The 26,386-nt window shown below is 43.0% G+C and overlaps 1 protein-coding gene and 1 long non-coding RNA gene across 2 annotated transcripts; one reads left to right on the plus strand and one right to left on the minus strand.

Annotated features, from left to right (window-relative positions):
- Nucleotides 1-19,741: 19,741 nt before the first annotated feature.
- LOC141013422 (uncharacterized) lies at nt 19,742-21,539 on the minus strand. Its single transcript, XR_012180435.1, has 3 exons — nt 21,419-21,539; nt 20,690-20,765; nt 19,742-20,331 (listed from the first exon to the last, which is right to left on the minus strand). It is a non-coding gene; the product is annotated as an uncharacterized lncRNA (long non-coding RNA).
- Nucleotides 21,540-21,826: 287 nt separating this feature from the next.
- On the plus strand, nt 21,827-25,758 carry LOC141013641 (uncharacterized). Its single transcript, XM_073487429.1, has 2 exons — nt 21,827-22,631; nt 25,559-25,758. Exons 1-2 carry the CDS (start codon nt 21,878-21,880, stop codon nt 25,705-25,707), a joined length of 903 nt encoding a protein of 300 aa, XP_073343530.1. The 5' UTR covers nt 21,827-21,877; the 3' UTR covers nt 25,708-25,758.
- Nucleotides 25,759-26,386: the final 628 nt, after the last annotated feature.

The following is a 26,386-nucleotide window of genomic DNA, read 5'->3' on the forward strand; positions in this document are numbered from 1 at the left end:
TATTCCCTTATAATATATTCCCTTAAAATAATAAATTGTTCCAAAGTTATATTCTTCCAATGGCCACAGGGTGGCAGGCCAGGCTTTGAAATAAGGGCAGACAATAATAAGCACTCTACTGTAAAAATGTCAGCTTGTAATTGAGAAGCACTGAGGTACATGCAGAAATAGTGATGTCTGAGAGATGGAGAAAGAGGCATAAAAAAGGGAGTTGTTGAGAAAAAGAGACATGGAGAATGTAAGACAGTGATAGACACAGGACCAGACAGATTGAGGATGACAGAAATGTTGGAAAATGAGACACAAAGAGATGTAAATGGACAAAAAGATGGAAGATGGGCATAAACGAAGAGAGAGAGGACATGTGACAACATGTACAACGTGCGAGAGGAAGAGAACCACTGAGAGTAAAGGGTTGACTCTCTGTTGGCCAAACGTCCTTGGAGAATGGGGGAGGGCAGATCATCAGCAGCTGGGTCACACTTAAACACATACACACACAAACACACACACACTGACCAATGTGCACACATGCATGCTGTTGAGGCAATAATAAAACAGGAAAACATGCATGACAGTCAACCCAGTGCACAGCATAAAACTACCACAGAAATCTGTTAATATTGAAAGATCTTGATGTACGCGTGTGTGTTTGTTGCACTGTGACCATTAGGATGTGTATTTATTTATTTATTTCAATTTGAGTTGAAATTCAGCTCTTTACATTTATTAGAAAAACATTTAACCATGTAGATTCTTTTACCGCTTTTGTGAATGTAACAATAGTTTCTTGTGATGAAGAAGCACCTGTGCAGTCTACAGTCAAAAGAGACGGTAATGTATTCAGTCTGCAAAGTAACAATATGAATGGTAAGGTGTACCATCCACACCTTATAAGTCCTGTGAAGCATCCATAACTGGTGTATAAACATGAAACAAATGATTGACAATATAAGTCAATTGTTATCTAAAATCTCTGTTGTTCTTTCCATTGTTGACATTTTCCCTCACCAGGGTTAATAAACGTGTGACAACAACTGCTTTAACAATTACACCATCTGACATTTTACTAGAAAAGGTATTAATCAGTGTTGTCAATATCTGTAGAAGTCTTTGATAATCTTTAATGGTAGGGTCTATCAAACATCCCCCACACTGACCCCAACAATTGTAGCTGATCTCCACACATTCCAAAATAATAATTAGTAATAATCTTACACTTTTCAAAGGAAAATTCTTTGACTTGATTCAAGCCAATGTAACTTGCCTTGTCTTAAGATACTGAGATGTGTGTGTTTGTTTGTCTTTTTTGAATGGACCTGGAGTCTAATAATAATAATAAAAAAAGTCTGTTGAACAGAATGCTCACTTTTACGTGTGCCCAGGGCTGGCTCTTGGCATAGGCCATATAGGTGGTCACCTAGAGTGCCCATTGGCGCTCTTCCCTCATGTTCTGCCCTGAAAGTAACAAATGAACAAAGAAAGAAAGAAAGAATAACAAACTCTGCCTCCCTGTTGCTCCTCATCATTTGACCCCGTCTGCATTTGGGGTGTTGTGTCACGTGAGCTCTGGCTGCGCTGAAAGTGGGGGGATGCATCTCAGGTTAGAGGAGAGAGAGGGCGGCAGGCCTGACTGACAGATGTCAAGAGGCATCTTATAGGTCTCTATTTTTACATTTCAAGGTCGAAGCCTTCAGGTGCGCAATTTAGAAAACGAAGAGAAGAGGAGGAGGAAAAGAAATCCCACTACAGAGGTTTGTACTATCTATCTTAAATTAAAATAGAGCAAAACAAGCTAGTAATGCTAGTAATGAAGCTATGTTAGCTGCTAAGGATGTTTATGAATCATCTGAATGTCGAGCCTGTTAACTTATTTGGCTAACTGTTGCTGCTGTCTGGTTAACTGCTGCTCAGTGTTCCTCCTCCTACCTAGAGTGTTTGACATTGTGCTGGAATTCAAAGACCAATATGGACAAACAATTACCCATATTGTTGGGCATGTGTAACTATTTAATTGAAGGTGCAACCTCTTTTATTTTACTAATGCATAATCATAAGTAGGTAATAATGTGTTATGTTGAACCACTGGTGCAAGTAGTAGTGTGCAGGCTACAACAGTTGTTTGTCCTTCTCTGTCTGCTGCAGCTACATGTTTTTGCTTGTACAGTAATAGAGTAGATTAGTCAGGCTAATCTACTCTTTAACTGTCTAGATGCACTCAGGACATTTTTTCCAAATCCTATTCTCGCCTAGGGCACCAAAATGGCTAGACCGGGCCCTGCATGTGCCCGCACCCGACTGTTTGATGACGCTGGGACTCTGTATAATTGCCTTACCAGTGTATTTTAGACTGTACAACCATATCCAGGTGTCAAGTAACCTCATATCAGGCTGTAATTAGTAATTTACTAGTAATTTTTAAGATACGTTTAAAGTCTACACTGTGCTGCAACTCTACCGTGCTGTTGCATGGACCAGACACTTTATTATTGTAACGTCTGTTACCCAGATTATAACACGCTTAGTATTTTACATAGTGACCCTAACAGTAGCTGACATCCACAGACAAGTTGTAAAGTAAGGTTTAAAGAGTGAGACATCTTGCTTCTTTTTCATCTCTGTTGAGAGTTGGACATGCACTGTACCAATCAAACAGCTGACTAGGCTTAGACCACACAGAAGCAACAAATAACAGTTAATTTTTTGTATCTTTAACTTGGCTCTCTTTTTCAAACTCAGTGCCGACTCAATGATGTTCAAGCATTGCCTGAAAGAGACAGATGGAAGCTTAGCTCCAACCATAGGTGAAGTGCTGCTGGAGCACTATGTGCTTGTCTGTCATGCAAGACAGCCAAACCCCCCCTCCCCCTCCCCCCACCAAAAAAACAAAAACAAAAAAAAAACAAAAAAACAAATGGAATGGTCCAAGATGTCATACTGACATTTATGTTGTGCTGACTGATTCATGTCAACTGTTACTTGAGTAACAAGCCAGACAATCTTCCACCTTTAAAGATGCCTGTAGTCTTTGTGATTTTTTTTTATGTGATTATTTTTGTTTCCCCCAGCTTACTAACATTAACTAGTAACAATGAAAAGACAACAAAACTTCTTCTCATATTTTGGAACAGCTAAAAAGGTAAAAGGTATGACTTAACAAGTATGCATGTAAACCGGCTGATTGTCGCTCTATATGCTCGACATGATGAAGTCAGCCGAATATTTAAATGAAATGTAATCAGTTGACCAATGTATGTAAACTTGCCACTGCAGGAACAGTGGTTTCTTGACCTTCAAAACGAACCATAACGTAACTGTAAGCCTGCTTGCGCTGCATGTGCAGACACATGCCCCTGCATGTACATCTTAGGGCGCACTCACACTAGGCAATTCGTACCGTGCCCAAGCACGATTGACCCCCAAAGTCCAGTTTGTTTAACTAGTGTGAGTGCTCCGTACCGTGCTAAAGCGCTAAAGCACGGTACACTTCCTTGGCCCTGGCACGGTTGGAAGAGGTGTGCTTCGGCACGGTACAGTTGCTCGTGCACAAGCACAAGCACGGATGCGCAACTTGGACATGAAGTTTAATCATGCTTATTAAAGTCATGTTCTCTGTGTTGTTCTCCATTGTGCTGCGGCTGTGCTATGAGGTAATGATGTATGTACAAGAGGTAACCGTGCTCAGGCTCGGTTGGGGCCGGAACAATGTGAGTGCAGGCCAGCGGGGGACTGGGGAGGAGGGACAATTGTGCTTCAGTACAGTTTACATTTACATTTAGGGCATTTAGCAGAGTACAGGTATGGAGCAACTGGGCCAAGTGTGAGTGCGTCCTTAGGTGTGCTTCGGTACTTAAGCAAATAGCACTATCCCCCTGGCTACAACACACGTCATAGCATAGAGTAAATTGTGACTGTTCACATTCACATTGCACACAAAAGCAAGATGTGAGTGGGTCTTAGTAGGTTCTTTGGCCAGTATGAAAGGGGTATAAGGGTACATTCACAATAAATCCAGTGGTGCAGCACTTCACTGCAGGCTTGTGCGGGGGTGGAGGAGTGTCACTCCATGGTCCGTGTGTGTGTTGGGAACCCCAGCTGATCAGTTTGCTGAAAGGTGTAGCTTCTGTGTTGTTATGCTTGTGGCATGCTGGTCCTACTAGTGAGTGATTGTCCTCATAAATGGATTAAAAATAACAGTAAACAACCAGGATGAGGCAGATCATTACTGTGCGTTTTAAAGTGGGGCACGAGACCAAACCGATTGATCACAAGTGAAACATTGCGCTACACAGAGTAATGTCCGTTGTGTTCCATCTGTAGCATTGAGCGATGCTAAATAACAAATAACATGCCCAGCTACTGACCTGCTCTGCTCGGTTTATCATCTGCAGTTATGTCTCTGCCATAGCAGGTTAAGCATGCCGGTCATACAGTGATAGTCTGCATCCACAGATGTGTTTTAACTGGTGCACAATGTCAAACTAAGTGAATACACAACACACTTGTTACAATCCACTGTAATTTTTATTAATGCTGCCAGTCTGATCGGCAGCTTATGTAATTGGCTACCGCAACATGACGTCAGACTGTGTTTCTCCAGTTGAGTCGGCTTCAACTTTTTACGCTGGCTGCATTTTTTTTTGGTGCTCCCTGCGGCAGGGACCACTGCTAAAAACAGGCTGCCCTCACTAAAATGAATTTAATGAATGTGGGCACTGATATGCAAAAATAAATTTAATGGATTTTATTTCTAAAAAAAATCATAAATATGGGTCATAATAAGCTACTTTCATTTTTCAACCTAAATTTTTGTTTTTCTGATGAGCATTTACATTACATTTTTCTGATGTCATTTACAGTTCACAGGTTAATCTGCCAGATGTGTTATATGTCCCTGTAATGATACTTTCCACATTCCACATTTTAGTGTTACTACGTTTCCATATTAGCAGAAATTACCCACATTCAAGTTCCAGGCAGGGTTTAAATCACTAGTGCAGATGGTGTTAAAATCACATCTCCTACAGAAATAAATACAGGCTGAATGGGGCTTCTGACATGACTGAAAGGGTGGAAGACAAAATTTCATAACTCTCTCATACACCCTTTTTTCCATAAAATAAAACTGAACTGCCCAAATATAGAGAAGAGAGGGCAGTCAAACCTGCAACAAACAGAACCATGGTGACAACTGTTTCAAATACCCTGCAGTGCCACAACAGTCTAACATTCTAAGTAACAGATGAGGTCTCTATCAACACCATAATTACTGAGCTGGTATAGCTTCACTGACCACAGGTTCACTGAAGAGAGTTGGATTTGCTATGGTCAGCACTCTGCCCCTATAATGAGTGAAGGTACTTTGCATATGATGCAATGTTAACTGGGTGGATTGAAAGGTGGCATTTAAGTTAGCCTCAGCCAGCATGATGTTTTGTTTCTTGATGGATTATTACCTCTGCCAAGTAGATGATGTCCAAGTCCATTTGTTTGTTGGTTGGTAGCAGGATTATACAAAAACTACTGATCAAATTTCCACAAAACTTGGATGGAGCATGGTTCTTGGTCGAGAATATTATTAGCCATTAACGGCATTAACTTTTGGTGTGGATTCAGATGAAGGGACAAATCCAGGAATTTTCCCCTGGAAAGTCCCCATGAATCGGGGAGCGTATTGTTATTTACTTCTGCATATTTATGTGTTAGTGGTTGGTAAGGAACTTGACAAGGATTTTGAAAGGCATATCGTAGCCAGTAGCGTTAGTGCCTTGTACTCCTCGCCATGCACTCTGCCTGACTGGGAGCTCCTAGTGAACATTACCGATTAAGTGATGAATTGGTGGGCCCAACACAGCCTGAGTGGGACCTAATGCAGGATCTGGATTCCCTGTCATCAAACTGGCTGCAGTTAGCCTCAGAGTTCATGTTTGGTCCTGACACCGGCCGTATTCACTTGGAGCCCGGCACAGTTAGCCTCTGTTAGCGGTTATTATAGCAACAAGTAAAGCATCTGTTGATCAGGAAATGTACATCACCGAGGGTTCAGGCAGAGCAGCTGAAGGACATAAAACCAGAAAACATTTAGCCTCATGCAGTAACATTCTCTTAAATTTCTCTTATATTTTCTATTACTTTGTTGTGAGAGAAGTCAACTCCAGATGCACCAAACATGCTAAATGATGAATCCCACCTGATAGAAAATTGGAGACGCTTGTTGATGGCCGATTGTTTGTAATTAGCATAGGCAATGCCCGCTAAACACCATGTAAGGGCAGGTGTTGTGCTGTGTGCAAATAGCCAACACTGGCACAGCGATTGGAGAGATGCCACCACATAAGGGTAGTAAGACGAAGGATGCTGTGAATGCTGTGTCAGCAGAGGGAGTCACAGTTACTGAGATCAAAAGAAAGTGGTTTGGCATGTCTCATTCCCATTTTGTGCTGTGTACACTATTAAGCATGCTTTCTCTGGGGTGTCTATGAGCTTTTCACTTGCAGTATCAAGGCACATCCACCTGGTCCTCAGCACTCCAATTGTGCACTCTACAACGGAGCGGGTGCTAGCATGCCGGTGGTTGTAAGAGTGCTCCTGTCTGGTCTGGGGATTTGCCAGGGAGTCATCAGCCATGGAGAGAGGGCATAACCTCGGTCACCTATGTTACATTTTAATAAAATTGAGTTGTATAAAAGTTCAACTGGATGGTGGTTAATCAGCCACCCATGTCCACCAGCTCGTTGAGCCAGGTGGACAGCTCCGCATCCCCACAGAACTATTCTGCAGCACAAAGGAGTCGTGTGCTCCCTCTGGCCAATGGGCCACAACATTCAGAAGGTGGCAGTTTGCATCTGATATTATTTGTAGGTTAAGAGAGTGATACAGCTTTCAGTTGAGGAATGGGAATGGATCTGGAGAGGGTGCTTTGCTTTGATCTGATGCAATCTACAGCACCAATGACATTTGGCGCTCCAGCAAAAAAAACGTTCTTAATCTCTACCTGCTGGTTAGCAATGTACGGGAATGATATGTACTGGGGCATGAATGATATTATTGCTTTCAGTACTCTCGGAAGCGCACAGCTCAAAGAGGACTGCGAAATGGCCAAAACTCAGAGTGCGCTGAGTGCTTGAGGTGTGGAGGCACGGGAATTGACTGGTGTGTGTTTCACTTAACCTGAGGGTCCAGGTTATTGCATAAATCCATAAGCAGTGCTCATGGCAATCTGAAACGAGTCAGCAGCCATTCATCTGTAATGAATTATTTAAAACATGTTTCCGTGCATTGGACAAACAAATTGTGGACTGTGTAAATGAGATGTTTCTCTCTTTTCTTGGTAAGAGTGTTCTCGACCACTCTCGACCAATGTTCTCTTACCAAAGAGAAGAACAAAAATAAGAACACATTGGTGAATCCAAGAAATCAATGGGTACTAACAAAGATAGAGAAAATTGTGGATACAAACAAAAAAAAAGAGAAAATTTGTTCGTATTTGATCCAGGTTCACCCAAATTAGTAAATAAAGTTATAAATGAGTGTTTATGTACAGTGATTAGTGAGGCCTGCCCACAGAAGTACTTTGCTGCCTAATTTTTTGCCGTATATTGTTGAGTAGGTGCACAACGTGACCAAGGATGTGATTTAAAATGGTTAAAAAGGCATCTTTCATTTCTCTTTTTATCAACCTGTTATTCTTCCACAACACAGTGAAGATTATGACTCCATCTGCAGTGTTTTGTTGTCCTGTGTTTGGCTGTTACACATCTACTGAGCTTAAATTATGACTGACTGAAGTAAAGGGACTGTTGGGCCTTGGCACAGGTATGCACTCTACTGAGTGCGATTCCAGTTTGTGTCATCAATCAACAGACTTTAAGCCATCAGTTCTTCTATTCATCATTATGTTTCTAGGTTACATATAACCATTTAATTCACCAATTTTGTTGGCATGAGTTGTACACAAACTTAAATCCTTTACATACATGCCATTTTATTAATTGTTGTACAAATTAACAAGTGACATTCCATCGCAGTGATGGTGGCTTGTTTACTTCTGCCCACAAGCTGGATCAGGAACTACACAGACATGAACATAAGCCCTTCCTCCATCTGACTGAATGAATGCTTCACTCCTATTGGTTTTTGGTACTCAAACTGAATACAGTGGCTGTTCTGGAAATTTTGCAAACATCTTTTTTCTTAGTCATAAGATACAGAAAGCAGACTTGTGATGAGTGTTGGTCCCTAATCTGATGAGTCAAAATGTGATACAATCTGCATGTCAAGCCTCCATTGTTCAGGATTGTGTGAAGGCCTGGGGCTGCTTCACTGACGTCAGAGCTTACTTTTTTCATTGGCAATCACAACCAACATGACAGTCACAGTGTACTTGAGAAGGATGCCACATTTGGCTACTTGGTTGAAGACTTGTGAAGAATAAAAGTGAAACAATTTCACAAACTAAGAGTGACAAATTCCAAAGCTGAGATATTGAAAGTGAAGCCACATGTCCAAATATTATTGAGTCCAGCAAATAACTGAAACGTGTGTCTGTGTTAGCCGCTGAGTGTTGAAAGTTACTTACTTTAATCAGTTATTTGAATCCCATAAATGCTGATACCCACCTTCTAATTTCCCTTCTCTCTTTCTCTAAGCTTTATTGACATCGAGCACAATGCAGCAAATCCATCCCATTACCAATCCAGGAGAGAATCATTGAAGAATTTGGACTGAATTGATTGTATTTTAGTACCAATCTGTTGGGTTTTGAATAGAGGTCTATACTATAAAGTCCAAACAGTCTCGCTCACAGCCTAAACTTGATTACAGCACAGTTACAATCATAAGAAACAGAACTGGTATTCATAGTCACAAACTGAGAACATAATGAGGTGATATGAAAATCAATGAACAATGAACTGAATTAGATACCACAATTATTAGTGTTACTGTAAACGTGTTGATTGGACCCCCTTACAGCTGTTGGTTTAGCTTTTTGACATCAGTCTGAATATAGGTTAATTTAACTCATTTTAATTGTGAGCTACAAATGATTAACAATATCTCACGTTTTAAACAAGTCTATTGCATTATTCACAGAAACCTCAAACAAAAAATAACCTTAAAAAGAGAGTGTCCACTGGATGACAAACACAAAAAGCAGGAACAACAGTCTAAATTATACTATCACAAAAAAGACCCCTCAAAAGCCCTAAACCTTCAAAGACCTAGAACAATTTTTAGGGCACCTGACTCTCCTGTATTTATTTAGTTTTTCCCACAATTCTATTCTTGCAGTCTATTCTTGCAGTCATCATCAAGTGTTGTACATCATTTGATTCAGAATGGGTGAATTAATGAAAAACCATTCAAACTTTGTTACTATTTTTTTAATGGAGAGTTTCACCTGAGGTTCAGGAGAAGGACCACACCTCAATCTCTCCTCTTTCTGCCATGTGCCTATATGAGCCTCACCACCTTTCATGCCTGTCTGTTCTCTATTTTTATGCACGGAACATCGAACCCCATCACTTGTAAGTTTAAACCATGTTGAGTTTCAATTCATATTAAATTTGGACTTGCCATGGATTGCTCCAACGCCGACCTCCTATCCCTCACCCCCTCTGATGAGGAGCTCTTCAACTTGGCCACAGACTTTTTTTCATCCCAGTCTGCAGCAAGGCCCGGGAAAAAAACGGGACCATGGTTGCTCCAGGAACCCTGCCTGCCGTGTCCACCAGCCCAGAACACGAGACTCCCGCATACCAGCATCAGACAATATGCGCCACTGAAGGAAGACCAGCCACCTCCAGAAAATCCACAACCAAGGCAGGCAACCCACCAGGGACACAAACTCACCTCCATGGGCTCAGGGCCGCTGGTCACGCTCACACACTCCAGTCAGATATCCTGATGATTCACTTCTCTCCAACCAGATGGTGGTGGGCCTCCAGAGAGCGTTAAAAGAAAGAGGGATCATCTATCACCGCCCCCGTAGTCAAACTTTTTTGAATCCTTACGAACTCCCCAACACAACAAAAAGTCATAAATCATAACAATCCTTACTCAGGTAGATGCTGCAGGAGTGTGCACTTGCATGACGTGATCACCACACTCTCTGTAGCACCTCCCGGGTTGCCAGGTCTGCTCCACATTATCCTCCATTCCCTACAACAATGTAATCCTAGTCTCACCACATCAACGTGATCAACGACACCTGGATGCCAGGTTCACACAGCACTGTCTCATCCTTCCAACAACCTCTCCCTCACTCTGCTGGCACCGGGTTGCCAGTTACTCTCCCCACTACATCCTCTTCGCAACAACCTCTATCTCTCATTATTGGCACTAGGTTGTCAGATCTCTTCCCACTACCTCTCCTTTCTTCACAACGACCTCCATGGGTGCGTTCAGTATTGCATACTTTCTTTTTAGTTTTAGAACATACTGCAGCTGCCTTTAGAAAGTACATACTATTATAAGCACTATGTATACAATTGAGACATTCTACTTTGTCATGATGGTGTGCCTTAAACCCTCGACCCTCTTGCTCCAATATCCGTTGCAGCTGTCGGAGTACAAAGAACATAGTACTTACACTTAAATGTGCTTACATCTATCATTATGTTGTCTGTCATTCTGTCAAAAGAGCTGTCATCTGTCAGTAAGCTGTCAAATGTTTGTGCTGTCTCAGCTTTGTTAATATTTGCGTGACACACCGTGATATTTGTAACATATCATCCACTGGGCAGAGGATTATGAGTCAGAATAGCCAGAAAAGCGTGCCAGCTCACATTTTGCAAAATGCAACCGGATATACTTGTGTTCTCACAACAACCTCTACTACCGTCTACTGGCATCAGGTTGCCAGTTCCTCTCCCCTCTACTTCCTCTTCGCAACAAGCTCTATATCTCTCTAATAGCACCGGGTTGCCAATTCCTCTTCCCACTACCTTGTCTTCATCGCAACAACCTCTACTTCTGTCTACTGGTATCGGATTGCCTGTTGCTCTCCTCACTATTTCTTCTTCCAAACAACCTCTCCCAGTTTATAATGGAAGTTGCCAGGTCCTCTTCTCACAACCACTACAGGTTCTATCACTATCACGTTCAGTTCTCGTGATATCACATTCAGACTCAATGTTGAATTCCCTTCACTTGCCTCTCCCCCACTACTTCATACCAGATGTTATTCCAGAAGCCACAAGCTTTGCCTCCTCCATACCCTTACCATACCATACCAGTGATGCAGTTGGGAGGTCAATCCATCTGCAATATCTTCAATGGATCAATCACTGACTAGCCATGTCTGCTTCAATGCCCATCAACAATCCCAGCACTGACACGTGCAATGAGAAATTCATTTGCATAAATCTTCCCATTACCAACTTTCTCCTAACCAGCCTGCTGCACAAAACGACAAACACTCTTCCATCTAGGTCCCCTGAACTTTGCCTTGCACATAATTCCTCAAGGTGTCCTCTGTCATACTTTCATAAGCTGTCACTTGGATCCGCCCTACGATCACTTCTGACACAGTCAGGACGACAGCTCATCCAAAGCAGCTCATCCAAAGCTGAAACGTTCCTCTGGAAACACCTTCTCGCAAGCTGGGATGGCAGCTTCACTTTCACAATTCAGCCCTTCACAAATGCTGCCCCTTCTGTGGGGACATGAATGGTCAAGAAAATCCTGCTGTTGTCGACATCATAAATAAAGGTTGAAGCAACTCCCCCAAAGTCATGCCTTTCATGCGTCACCTCACTTGGCTACATCCAGAACCTTGGTTCCTCATGCAGAGACAGATCCTACCACGGTACCTCCATTGTCTGCCACATCATTCAACATGTGAAACCCACCATCACCGAACTCATCAGCATCTCCTAGGAAACCATCCTAACAGATGAGTCCTCTTACTGGACCACTTGGTGCTCCTTTCACTTCTTCCATGAAAGGTCCAACCTCCATTTCCCATCATTCAACACAGCCACCCTATCTAGTTTCATCTCCTATGCCCATCACCCCCTGGCCTTCAAATCACCTACCAGTAAAGTGTGCCTTAGTGGCATAAATTTCTTCGCCAAAATCATTATAGGTACCCCATGTTCTCATCCCATGCTCCGCCAACTGTCATTGTTCATTAAAGGCCTCTAGCGTCAGTCAGCACACTGTCTGCAAAATTCGATCCTCATCTCCACTCCACCGTGTCTGACCTTCACTTGCATCTCAGAAGACTGCCTGGTCACACACTCAAATGAAGCAAACCAACCAAACTGGCAATCCAATTCCCTTAATGTACTTCAAACTAGTCATGCACCTAAGCCCAAACGAGCCACTCACACGTCATAAAGCAATTCAGAAAATCTCAAAATGCTTCTCCTTCCAACCCCTCGTTCATCACGGAATCTGGTAAAGTGGTTACCCAATCCTGGTTTCTTTCCCTCGTTAGAGAGGTTCTTACCTTGTCTGGGATCCCCCCAGCTTATTCTCCGGCCACTCCTTCCACATTGGAGCAGCCTTTATGGCCCCAGCCACAGGGTCCCAGAACACATGATTAAAGCCTACCAAATCTACATCCAATCCAACTTCCAAGATCTGTGCAATGCCCAATCTTATCTTCATCCTTGAGGGGGCTTTTCGGGGTCTGCCTGATGATAAACATCCTTCGCAGCTAACATAGCTTCATTATCTAGCATTATTAGCTTGTTTTGCTCTACTTTCATTTAAGCTAGATAGTACAAATGAAATGTCTTTATACAACACAGTATTGTTTTTAATGATATAAAAGACGACATATCTCTGTAGTGGGATTTCTTTTCCTCCTCCTCTTTTCTCCATTTTCTAAATTGCGCACCTGAAGGCTCGGTACTTGAAATGTAAAAATAGAAAACCCATAACCTGTCTCTTGACATCTGTCAGTCAGTCCTGCTGCTCTCTCTCCTCTGACCTGAGATGCACCCCCCCCCCCACTTTCAGCACAGTCAGTGCTCACGTGACACAGCACCCCAAATGCAGGCAGGGTCAAATGATGAGGAGCAACAGGAAGGCAGAGTTTGTTATTATTTTTTTTCTTTCTTTGTTCATTAGTTATTTTCAAGGCAGTCATTTCCAGCATGTGGCACTCTAGATGACCTCCTACATGGCCTATATTAGGGTTCTGCAACCTGCGGCTCTTGAGCCGCATGCAGCTCTTTTGCCCCTCTACAGTGGGTCCCTGGGGCTTTGACATTTTACATGGAAATGACATTTTTTTATCATCATCACTGTTTTAGGGCGACAGTGTTTATTACATTCTCTGACAGTAAAAATGCGCAGCCTACACACTTAATTGTATCTGTTCTATCAAGTTGTGATTAATTGAATGATCCTGAGCTAATATCATTGTGTTTTATGCTCAAGCCTGAGGGTTGATCGCTGTATGTGGTTGAGGATAAAAAAAAGGTATTAACTCACACTGAAATGGACTGAAATAAAATTGAAACTGTCCTGTTTTTTTTTTTGTTTTTTTTTGTTTTTGCATTTTTACTGTTTTTAAATCTTGGCTGCTGCTATCTGTTTTATTTATTAACAAATGAGGCTACTTTTAATTTTGTACATTTTCACAAACACAGGAAGTACCAAAGTAGGTCTGCATATATAGTTCTGTTTTGCTACTCTATTTTCTATTTATTGTAGGCTAGTTCTTTTGTTTCATAAATGCACCAAAACAAAACACTTGAACTTTGCATTTCCATTTTGGAAATGCAAAGTTCAAGTGTTTTGTTTTGGTGCAAAGTTTTGGTGCAATGCAAAGTTCAAGTACCTTATACTGTAAGCATAAGTAGCCCACTGCAGAGTTGCCACATCATGTGAAATATAAATTAATGCTCATTTAGGCCTATTAATAATCTTGATAGGCTAATTTAGACTTTCTAGTCTGCGTTACCTTCATTTTAAGACACAAATATGGCCTATACCAAGAGCTGGCCCTGCAGCTATTGCATGTCTGTCCATCCTCGGAGAGGGATCCCTCTTCTGTGGCTCTTCCTGAGGTTTCTTCCATCTTTTTTTCTCCCTGTTAAAAGGGTTATTTTTTTCTCAATATGGCAAATTTTTCCTCACTCGAATCGAGGGTCATTGTGATTGTGATTTTGGGCTATATGAATAAAATTGATTTGATATGAACACCACTTTTATGATTTTTGAAGCGTACCTGAAATCACTAGAAGTAAAAAAGCTACATTAAGTTATAAAGAAACAACATTGTGGTCACATGATTTCAGTGTAGAGCTGGGGGGTATGGCTTTAAAATTATGTCACAATATTTTTAGGCCATATCGTGATACATAATATACATATATCTCAGCGTAGCACCCTACCACTCTCACTGTCTAAGATGTGGGGAATTACTTTGACTACACGCGCACACACTAAAACAGAAAGAAAAAATGTTGCAGGTGTGACAGTTTAACTGGAGTTCATTTTAACTGGTGAGGGTCCCAGATGTGCTGGAGGCGTGGTCTGAGAATCCCGTCTCGAAAAGGGTCCTAGGCCCTGTCCACTAACCAGGAATAATGTTCCAATCACCAGTCATGGATATAAGGCATTTATATGTGTATTATTTTTATCGGGCCTGTACACCACTATTCCACACAGAGATGCCGTGGTCTGTGACCTGCAAACCATTTTACGAACGCTACAGAGCACACAATGACAATGTAGGTGACTGTGTCGTTGCCTGTCCAAAAAAACGCAAATGTCAATAAATCGTTCAAATGTGCATGTTGTCGGCCTTATATCTTTGTCATGAAGGTCTATACACACAAACAGCTCATGGGTGGAATAGTCTAAGGCATTTGTTTATGCAGAGCAGCGCAAACGCAGTGTGGCGATCGCTGTTAGCTGTGGCGTTGCGTGCACAGCGTCCAGGTTAACTTGTGACACAACATGTTACCATTGATTATTTATTTCATTCCACGCTCCGTTCAAACGGTTACTAAAAGTAATCGTTCCCAGCTTTATAGATAGTTACTAAGCTGGCGCCAAGTCGATGTGAAAACTGTGTACACTGTCATACAGCCTGCTTGTGAAAGAGTCTGCAGAGTATGTTGACATCCAGCCTGAACTCAGCGGGAGGTAAACTGTGGCAAAGAGTAAGAGGCCCAGACCAACTTGTGATACAAACATATGTATCAACCATCGATCATGGTTCATAGCAAACTCCAGACATGTATCTCACACATCTCAAGGTGTAAAGATGAGTATCAGAAGGGAGAGGTTGACTTCTTACCAGAAGTTAAGTTAAAATGTTAAATTTGTGTGGCCTAGGTTGGACAGTGATTAGACAGTGGTAATCCTGTGACAGTCACTCTGTCAACGCTTTACAAGAGCAGAGCTTGCATGCATGTTAAATGTAAGATAATTGTGTCCTGATTGTAGCTGCACAATATAAAGCCTAACAAAATATTCCTGAATTACTGGCTGTCTTCCCCACTTGTCATCATTTACACCCACCAAATCAAACCATGTGTAACACACCAGCCCTGTGTTACCGTAGAAAACAAATCCAACATATGTCAACATGGTGGACAATATTACATTCAAGATACAATGCATGCCCTATGTCCTCTTACACAGTAGCAAGAGTGACCCACAATTGTTACAAAAGGAAAGACAACAGTAATGTCAGTAATGTAGGACTTTATTTCAGCAGTCACAGCCTTTACAATAGTAGTCCCCCCTGTGGAGGGTCAATCAACACATATGGTGTGATACCACATGCTGCATGTGGTGCACTCAATCTGAAAGGGAAACAGAAAAACAGATGTCAGATTTTGGCGAACAGGTAAGAGAAGGATGTGTACAATAAATGAAGTAGTCTTACACTTAGTACACATCAATACTGTATATCATTACTCAAGATATTGTGACCATGTGTGCTAGATTGTGGGTTTTAATCCTAGCTTGGGTCCTGTCAGTGTGAAGTCAGTGTTCCTTCAGCTGCATCAGTGTCCTCAGGAAGTGCAAAAACGTGCAAGTAGTATAATGAAATGCATTTTCAACAGCTGTGTGATTGTGAGAGTTCACCCAGTGATGTAAAATGCACACAAGTGATCTAAAACGCACACAAGAAAGCAGGTAATCTATCCAGGGTGGATCCCAGTCAACCATCCTAATGTCCATCAACATTACAGTTCATCCACATCTGCCCCTAAGCTCTTCCACCTGGATGTTGTCCTTCTACATACTTCTACATACTGTATATACACACAGTTAATGGTGAGAACTTTCAACAATCTTATTTCATATTGTTGCAGCACCTCGGGTACCTCGCCTCCCTCCCAAACATCAGGTAGTACAGACTGTACTTTGTGGTGAGCTGCGTTTTTGTATGCAGTGCGAACATGGTGGACTGCAGGTACTGGTCCCACTGCTTGTGATGATCAGCCACCATTTTGTTCAGGGACCTAAAACCAAATTATACCTCTGTATTGTCCCATTCAACTTCTCCACAAGGCCGTTGGTCTGCAGATGGTAAGGTAAGCAAAGGCTTCTTTTGATTCCCAGCCTTTCACACAATTCATACTTGACCTTCAAATGATTAGTTGGATAAACATGAAATAAGTCAGTAGTAGCTGCATACTGGGGACATTACTATCATTATTATTACTGTACCTTATTACAGAAGTCTTTGCCCTACTCTGTCAGCAGTCTTTTAGGTGCACCAAATTTTTAAAAGAAATCAAGTATACAATTTGTCACCTCGACTGCTGTTTTGCTCTTCAGTGGGTAGGCCTCTGCCCATTTGGTGAAATAATCAACCATGACACATATGTGCTGGTTGCCACCACCTGTCAGTGTGAGTTTACCCACCAAGTCCATCCCAACCAGTTCAAGAGGCTCAGTTACCTGAGGGAAAAGATGAAATAGGACATGAGAATGTGATCAGTGATGTGTTTGAAAGCTGACTGTCTGCCATCACTGCCTCTACCTCTATGGGGTTGTATTGCCTATTTTCTTTTATATTTGCCATCTTGGACTGGCACTGAGGACACTGAACAACCTAGAAAAGACCAAATAGTCAAATTTGTGATGAATGGACCCATTAGTTCAGTGTTACATCCACAGACGCCCCTACTACATTTGCAAGAATACATATTACACTCCGCAGTGCACCAGGACAGGACTGTGGCAGGTGGATGAACCACAGGTTATCAATAATGAATTGTGTGTGAACAGAACATGTGTCAACACAAGAGTTTGAGGATACCAACTCACCCATTTGTGGATGTCTTCCAACATTCCAGGCCAATAGTACCTGCAGATAATGGCACTGTGTGTCTTCTCTACTCCACAATGTCCACCAAAATGACTGCAGTGGAACTCCTCGAAGATGGAGGTTTTTTTTGCACCTGCATATGTAGTGCAGTTCCCCATCTGATGTTTTAATGGTATAGTCTTAGTTTTGTAGGGAGTTGAACCATAGCAGATGACTATTATGTTCTAGGGTTGATAGAGCATGCATACTTACCCATTATCCTGAAGCTCTTCAGCTCTTCTCCTGATTAAGAATATCGCCTTGCCAGTCAAATCTTCAGGATATGAAGCTTGAGGTCCAGGACCTCCTGAACTATTTTGGGATCCATTTTGGAATTCCCCACCTCTCCCTCCCTACCTCCACCTGTCTCACCTGTCTCTTCCTCTCCTACTCCCCTCTCTACCTGCCTGCCCTTGCCTCTTCGCATACAAACAAAGAGGTTAATGTAAAAAAATTTACAAGTAGACAAATACACATAAAACAGACTGCCACGAACAAACAGACACAATGGACCCACACTCCCAACCTCTCTTACACACACAATTCAATTACACAAACATTATCACTCAACAGGACAACCACTTTGTCACAATAAACACTCAGTGACACACTATCACACACTATCACTCACTAACGCTCTCTATTGCTCTCTATCGCTGTTTTATCTGTCTTATCTCTCCAACCTACTCAAAAACCCACAAAGATGTGACGTGTGTGTGTGAGTTATATAGGCTACCAACCCACCCCCATATTGATTTGCGTTTCTACACCTGGGCATGGGTTGCCACTTTACAGCAGCCTGTGACTCTCCCTACTGATGTTCCTCTTTAAACCTATGAGTAACAATTAACCAATGTCCTTCCCTAATTGCACTACAGGTAACTGTTGTGTGTACTTTGGATTGCAGTGAGTTGACTTGTGTTGGATGTGGTTGAGATGTGTGAAATAAATGTCTGTGGACCTTGCAGAAGAACACAAGAAAAAACTGACTCCACACTGACAGGTCCCAAGCTAGGATTAAAACCCAGAATCTAGCACACATTGTGACAATATCTTGAGTAATGATATAAGGTATTGGTGTGTACTAAGTATTAGACTACTTCATTCATTGTACACAACCTTCTCTGACTGTGACGCTTACCTGTTTGCCACAATCTGCCAAATCTGTCTTTCTGTTTCCCTTTCACATTGAGTGCACCACATGCAGCATGTGGTATCACACAACATGTGTTGGTCGTCCCTCGACAAGAAGACATACCTGTATGTCATTGTATCTTGAATGTAAAATAGGGCTGGTGTGTTACCCATGATTTGATTTGATTGGAATGTCTTTCCTGGTTAGTGGACAGAGCTGAGGATCCTTCTCGAGACGGAGCTCTAAGACCACGCAAACTCATGGTTTAGCCAACGCAGTCCTCTCCTCTTGAAGCAGAAGTCCAACAGGTAACACTCACAGTCTGCCTGTAATGGTCCCCTCGTCACGAAGCAGAAGTCCAGCAAGCCAAACTGGCAGTCCAGCCGAAAGCAGTCCTCTCGTCCCGAAGCAGAAGTCCAGCAAGCAGGCAGACTCACAGTACAACTGAAGATATTCTTGTCATACATCACAGAAGATAACCACGTAGCAGCAGCAGAAAAACTTTATCAGAAGGTCCACACAGTCCTTCCCAGTCGGCGGCTCGGTTGGCAGACTTCAAGTTCACTTTACCTTCACGTTAATGCTACACACTAAAAACAGTTGGGTTAAAAAATAACCCAATCTTAACCCAATTGTTGGGTTGAATAAGGACCAACCCATTGTTTGGGTTATTTTAACCCAACAGGTTGGGTTATTTTTTTTAACCCAACTTTTGGGTTGAATATTTAACCCAAAAATTGGGTTAATATAACTACAATGTTGGGTTATTCCTAACCCAACTATTGGGTTACGCAATTTGGCGCCTCCACAACCCAATAGTTGGGTTAGGAATAACCCAACTATTGGGTTATATTAACCCAATTTTTGGGTTAAATATTCAACCCAAAAGTTGGGTTAAAAAAATAACTCAACCTGTTGGGTTAAAAATAACCCAAACAATGGGTTGGTCCTTATTCAACCCAACAATTGGGTTAAATTAAATAGTGTTGGGTTATTTATTTTAAATAGATACTAACTTTCCCAAACTAAGTCTGTGTATTCAGTATGCCATATTTTAGGAAATTTGTTCTATTTGGTGTTCTGTGGTTCCATGGGGAGCTTGAAACTGGTCTACCAATGACATCACTAATAGTGAATGGCAGTCATGTCACTGGCAAAGAAGTTTGGAATGATGCACCCACCCCAAATAAAAGAAAGGCATACAGAACAGACAAAGATTTTAAAAATGGTGAACCGGTCCTTTAGCTACAACTACTTATCAGAATTGTTTTCATTCCATTAAAAATATACTTGAAATCAAAAAATGAGAATGAGAATTTTAACAAGAATATATATTTATTTTATAAACAACTGTCAAACATTTGACAGAATTTAACTACTGGAAGTAAAAACACAATCTCTAAATCGAATCTCTAAAACATTAGAGAACATTCCTTAGCTCTAACTGAGTTACAACCATTGTTATAACATGTGTTTGCCAAAGTCACTCTAGTTTGCAATTTAGCAGTGCCGTTTTCAGGAATTTCACTGGCTTTGTCTCTGGTCCCTCTATTTTGTAGACTACTTGTTGGAGAAACTCCCAGCAAGGAGAACACTCCTTGGGGTAGTTGATGTCAAATATGTAGAAAGCCTCGAAACAGACATCAACTGCCCCAAGGAGTGTTGGCTGCGGGAGAGCCCTGCCAAGACGACGAAGACTGAATCACCCTCTTGCATTTAAAACATACAAATGCCATCTGCCCTGATATTGTTGATCAGCATTACGTTCCTTTAGAGCTCTAGTAGAGATGACTTACAAGTTCTTTGAAGAGCCTAAGGAACTTTAGCCTGGGGCCAATTTTGGGGATTAGATTTTTGATTGAATCTTCATCTAACAGAAGAAATGCTTCTTCGTCTATGTCTTGTTCTGGAAGACAAAAATACAACAAAAAAAAACAATACATGAGTATTACACAGTTGATACAATTATGAATCATTGGCCAATACTTTAGAATTATCACTACAACTTTTAATTACTTAATGGATTCTCTGGTCATGTTTAAAGCTTTATACTAATAACCCTTAGTCTTTGAATGGCAGAGTGTACTGTCCATATTTCCTCTACTTGAGAGAAATTACATGGATTAAAAGATTATTATATGGCCAATTTCTATTCATAACAGCTTGAGGATAAGGCACAATTTCACTAATACAGGCTGTAACTTTGATGAACCAACAAATGGGCACATTACTTTTGTCATGGTCAAAAGGGGTAAAATGCTCACCTGTAAAATTCTCAATGAGATCAGGTAACAGCCACTCTGTTAACTTTGCTGCGACGAAGCTGTCCATGCAAACGACCTGGGGGGAACAAACAGAGCAATGTAGAGCTTGTCAATAAAAGTTAACAATCGAACCCACTGCTTTACCTCTCAACACAACAGACACACAACTTGACAAGCAGGATAATTAAGCACATTGGGAACGACAGCGCCGGCACGGACACAACATTTTTTAAATGTTGTTTTTACCTGTTGGAGGGCCGCGTAGCTGCGTGTAGAGGAAATAAAATAGATTAGCCGTCTCTCTTGTACTTGTGGAGCAACTTCAATTGACTTTAATAAGCTCCATCTGCTGCGGGCGCCGCGCCCGTTTCCAGTGTACTTTCCGCGTAACTTTACTGTGTTGACTAGGCCACGTTAGCCGCGGCTAGCGACCAGCTAGTTAACTGCTAGTGGCCGCGGCTAACGCGGCCTAGTCACAACTTCGCTACTAGTCTAACTGTGGTACGGCTGGTCATTTTCGACAAGCCGAAACCAATGCGTGCTATAATAGAAGTTGAGACCAAAAGATGACAGAGAAGTGCGAAACAACACGGAAGCCCAAATGTTGTTTAACGAATTGTGATTAACTAGCAACGGGGACACATGGACACAAAAAAAGTTTACGTGATATCAATACTGTGCAAGCGTGTAATGTTATAGCTACAATCTTCACTAACAACATATCCATACCTTGAATACACGAGGCGAATCGTTTACGATGGAGTTCACAGGCACAGGAGAGTCAGGAGATACACAGGGAGCGCGAGGCGGTGATCCGAATCGAGGGAGAAGTTGAGTTCGCTGCACCCCAAGTTCCAAACTCCGCCCACTGCACTTCTTCTTATTGAGCGTAGCGTTAGTTCTGGCAGGCCACGACGTCAAGCTCTAACTGCATAGCTGTCATCACCGGCGCAGATCAGCTGATGGCTCAGCTGACTCTGCGTGCCCGCTCCCTATTGGGAAATTGCACTAAGAGCGGGGTATTTAATCTGCTCTCGCCCGACCCTCCTTCCTGCTTCCTCTGCTGCTGGCACTTTCGCAAGCTCCCGCATGAAGAACATTTTGCTCACTTTCGTATTTACCTTGTTGCTCCCGATGTCGTCGCCCCTCGTCCACGATGATGAAGACCCGTGGCAATCCGACGGCATCATGGTGGAGCCTCACCGAGTCTCTGAATCAGAGGAAGCCATCGACGAGGAGAGGGCTCCTTCTTCTCTCCGTCGAAGCTCTCGCCTAGCAGGAAAGGGTACCGGCCAAATCGCACCATCAATCGATGACTGGCCGATTCCTAAACTGTTGGAGTTCCTGTTTTGTAATGATGTTTCTGCTCCGGTCGGAGCGTCTCACCGGGAACTGTTTGCGCTGTTCCTGAACTGCGCTGGGTTTCCACCTGTAGTTCAGCGTCCTGTCTCCGCTCCTGTCTCCGTTCCTTCTGCCGCCGCTCCTCCTGTCTCCGCTCCTCGGAAAGCGCAGTCAAAGCGCAAACACTGGTCCCAGAACTCAGTAGTCGCTCCGACTCCAGCCGCTGCCCCGCCGGCCAAAAGAGCCAGAGCCCCGGCCACAGCAGTCGCCTCCTCAGCTCCGGCAAACGACGCCATCCTGGCAGCGCTGTCTTCTATTCAGTCTTCCCTTTCCAGCATGAATTCAAGGATCCAGACCTTAGAAGCCGCCGCCGTTCCATCCACCAGCTCTGCGTTCCAGGCCGCCGTGTTTACATCCCGGGAACCTGCTGCTGCTGCTGCCTCTGCCGCGACGCAGTTCAGTGACGTCACTCCGGCGCCCCTCGACGGCATCTCTATCCCGCGCAGGATTCTGGGTAGTGCAGTCCCAATCTCCACCGGTGTGCCATTCTACCCTCCTGCTGCTGCCATCTCCTTCAATCTGAGAAACCAGATCCTTGCAGGTAACGATGTCAATTTAGTGAAAATCCTGCTGTGCTCAGATCTTAGTGACAAGCGTGTGGTAGATTGTGGTGATGTGTCTGTGATGCTAAAGGATAGTGACCCTAGACTTTCAAAGACCTTGACTCTAGCAGAATTTACTGTTGCTTTTGGTGTGTTCAGAGATGTAATCTGTGAGGTCTATCCATCCCGTCGAGCAGAATTGGACACCTATCTGGCCATCATTGCAGATCTTGCCTTAACATACGGTGGAACTTTGTTCTATGAATATCATAAATCATTCTCTGCCAAGGCCGCCATGTTCATTCAGAGGTTTAACCAAAGACTGGACTGGTCTGTAGTCGACCTGGCTCTAATCAGCAGGCACTGCACTGGTCGCCAAGCTCTCTCCTGCTCCATTTGTGGCTCTTTCTCGCACTCTCCCAATATGTGTCCCAAATCCGTGGCTATAGTTCATCCGCCGGCAGTCCCGCAATCCGATGAGACTAAGGTGACACCTTTTTGGACTCCCATGTGCTATAATTCCATGAGAATGTGTGCAGGTTTGTAAATTGTAAATATATTCATGCTTGCAGCTATTGTGGGGACAGTCATCCAAAGTCTGTGTGCCCACGACGAACCCGCCTTGTGAGGAAGGAAAAGAAAAAATAAAACCGTCAACCCCAGTCAACGTGGCTGAGCTGGGCAAGGGCTCTAAAGAAGCATCCGAACCGCTGCTTTGTCAATTATTTGCTTACCGGACTGGTTCAAGGGATTCATGGCTGGGTTATTGTGGTTGCCTAAATTGTCTTTTTCTTGTAGCAATCTGCAGTCTGCTTTAAAAGAGCCTGAAGTTGTCGACACTCTGCTGGAAAAAGAAGTCAGGAAGGGTTTTATGATCGGTCCTCTGGATAAATCCCCTTTCCCCGTATCTCGCATAAACCCCATAGGTGTGGCTACCCGGAAATATTCTGGTAAAAAGCGTCTCATTATAGATTCATCAGCTCCTCATCATGATGAAGTCCAAAGTATTAACAGTCTCATTCCACTCCCGCCGTTCTCTCTGTATTATGCCTCAATTGACGATGCCATTAAGCTCATCAAACAAGCAGGTAGAAGAGCATGGTTATCAAAGGCCGACATCACAGATGCGTTTAAAGTCATGCCTTTGCACCCTTCCCAATGGCATCTGTTCGGCGTGAAATGGAGAGAGAAATTGTATTTTGCAGTTAGGCTCACTTTTGGGTGTCGCAGCAGTCCAAAAATCTTTGATACATTGTCTGAAGCTCTCTGCTGGATTCTCTTAAACAATTGCAAGCTGCCTTTCGTGCTTCACCTGTTAGACGATTTCTTGCTCGTAGATTATCCTCATGCCAAGCCAGACCACGCAATTATCACTCTTAAAGATACTTTCAAAATCCTGGGAGTCCCCTTATCTGAGGAGAAAACTTCAGGTCCACTTCAAGCCATCGAATTTCTAGGTATCAAACTAGACAGTGTCCTCATGCAAGCTTCCCTGCCTCTCGAGAAATTAAACCGCATCAGAGAAATTATGAAGGAACAGGTTTCAAAGTCCATTTCAAAAAGAGATCTGCTCTCCCTCCTAGGTCATCTCAATTTCGCCATGCGCGTGATTCCTCAGGGCCGCTCATTCATATCCAGGCTTCTCGACCTCTCAAAGTCAGTTGAAAAGCTTCATGACACAGTAACTCTGGATGAAGGGTGCAGATCAGAGCTCCGGTTTTGGTCTTTGCTGCTCGAGAAATGGAATGGCATTTTCATTTTTCTATAACGACAATACTGAATCATCTTTGGCCATTAGATTATTCACAGATGCAGCTCCTTCCGTGGGTTTTGGGGGGTTCTTTGATAATCTGTGGTTTGCTGATGTATGGCCAAAAGAATTGTCATCTCTGCCAGCTAGTGCTTCTTCCTCTGCGCTTATGGAAATATACCCAATTGTTATAGCTTGTCTTCTCTGGGGGAAATCCTGGTCCAGGAGAAAAATTATTTTCTTTTGTGACAATGAAGCAGCTGTCCACATTATCAACAAAGGGCGTTCCTCTATTCCATTTATTAACAGATTTGTAAGACGCCTTACTTGGGAATCCGTGCTGGGGAACTTCATCATCCGCGCAGCGCACATTCCAGGGTTGGATAATAATATTGCTGATGCTCTGTCTCGATTTGAATTTCAGAAATTCCACAGACTGTGTCCGGAAGCTGCGCCCTCCAGCCTGCCTTGCCCCCCCCTTTCACCATGCGGTGCTAGATTAGACAGCACCTTGCAAAAATACATGCTGTCAGCTGCTGGCTATATGCGTTCTGGTTTAGCGAAGTCTACATTAAAATCGTATGACTCTGCATGGTCCTATTTCACAGCATTTTGTTTCTCTTTCTCTGTTGCAATTCTTCCTATAAGTATTCCCATTGTATGTGCTTTTCTGGTTCACTGCTTTGAGTCCCGCAAAATGCAGCCGTCCTCCATCAAAGGCCTCCTCGCAGGTGTCCAGTTTCACCTGCGTTGCCTGGACCCGTCCTCCAACAGCTTACTAGAAAATCCATCCATTAAGCTTCTGCTAAACGGCTTTAAAAGAGAGAAACCTCAAGGCAATGACATCCGTCTCCCTTTTACTCCTCCACTTCTGCACAAGTTAATCACTCACTTAAGGAAAGGGTGCTTTGGTCCATATACAGACTCACTGTTAGAAACTGTTTTCCTCATAGCTTTTTATGGGTTCTTAAGGTGCGGAGAATTCACTACACGCTCACGATCTTTTGATCCTTCACAAGACCTCACCATAGGCGATGTATCAGTTCACAGTCACTACTTTTGTATCCTCTTAAAACATTCTAAAACTGACAGAGATAGAAGGGGAACATCAGTCATCATTTCTCAAACTAACTCTGATTTCTGTCCATTGTCTTCCATGGTCCGCTATCTGAAAAGCCGTGCCCAAGCCAGCCCTCAGGAGCCGCTGTTCGTCACGGAGAGAGGGGAGCCCCTGTCACGAGCCTGGTTCGCCTCTCGCCTCCGCCTCCTTTGCCAACTCTGCGGTCTCCCTCCGGAACGCTACACGCCTCATTCGTTCCGCATAGGAGCAGCTACGACAGCAGCAATGGTCGCTCCTGTGGCCACCCTGAAAGCGATGGGCAGGTGGTCTTCTTCTGCTTTCAATCGTTACGTGCGTCCTGGCAATAAAGCCATCCTAGATGCTCAAAAAGCCATGAGCCTCTCACTGTAATTTTTGATATAATAAATATTCATTCATAGGCATGATTGGTTACGTCTATATTATTATATTATTATTATATTGTTATTACTATATTATTGTATTATCATCGTTATTATTAAGAGGCAGCGTGTGGCTTATTCCCTATTAAATTGTATACAAATTATTTCCATCCTAGATAGCTTCCTGGCATCTCTTGTAGCAGAGGTTCCAGGATTTGCCGGTATGGTCGTTTTGGGGGTTTTCTTTTGCTGCTGCGCTCCCTGCTTATGCCGTTCATGATGGCTCGTGAAGGGCAGGAAGGTGCTCTTCCTGCCTCAGGCTTTCCACGCAAGCGCGTGGAAGAGCAGGGGGCCCCAGAACAGTATCATACCGCCAAATAAAACTGTGCAAGTAAATAAAGATTATTTTGACAAAAGTGGTCCTGACTGAAATTGAGCGTAGCGTTAGTTCTGGCAGGCCACGACGTCAAGCTCTAACTGCATAGCTGTCATCACCGGCGCAGATCAGCTGATGGCTCAGCTGACTCTGCGTGCCCGCTCCCT

Source organism: Pagrus major, chromosome 18, assembly GCF_040436345.1.
Source record: "Pagrus major chromosome 18, Pma_NU_1.0".
In the NCBI taxonomy this organism is placed as follows: Eukaryota; Metazoa; Chordata; class Actinopteri; order Spariformes; family Sparidae; genus Pagrus; species Pagrus major.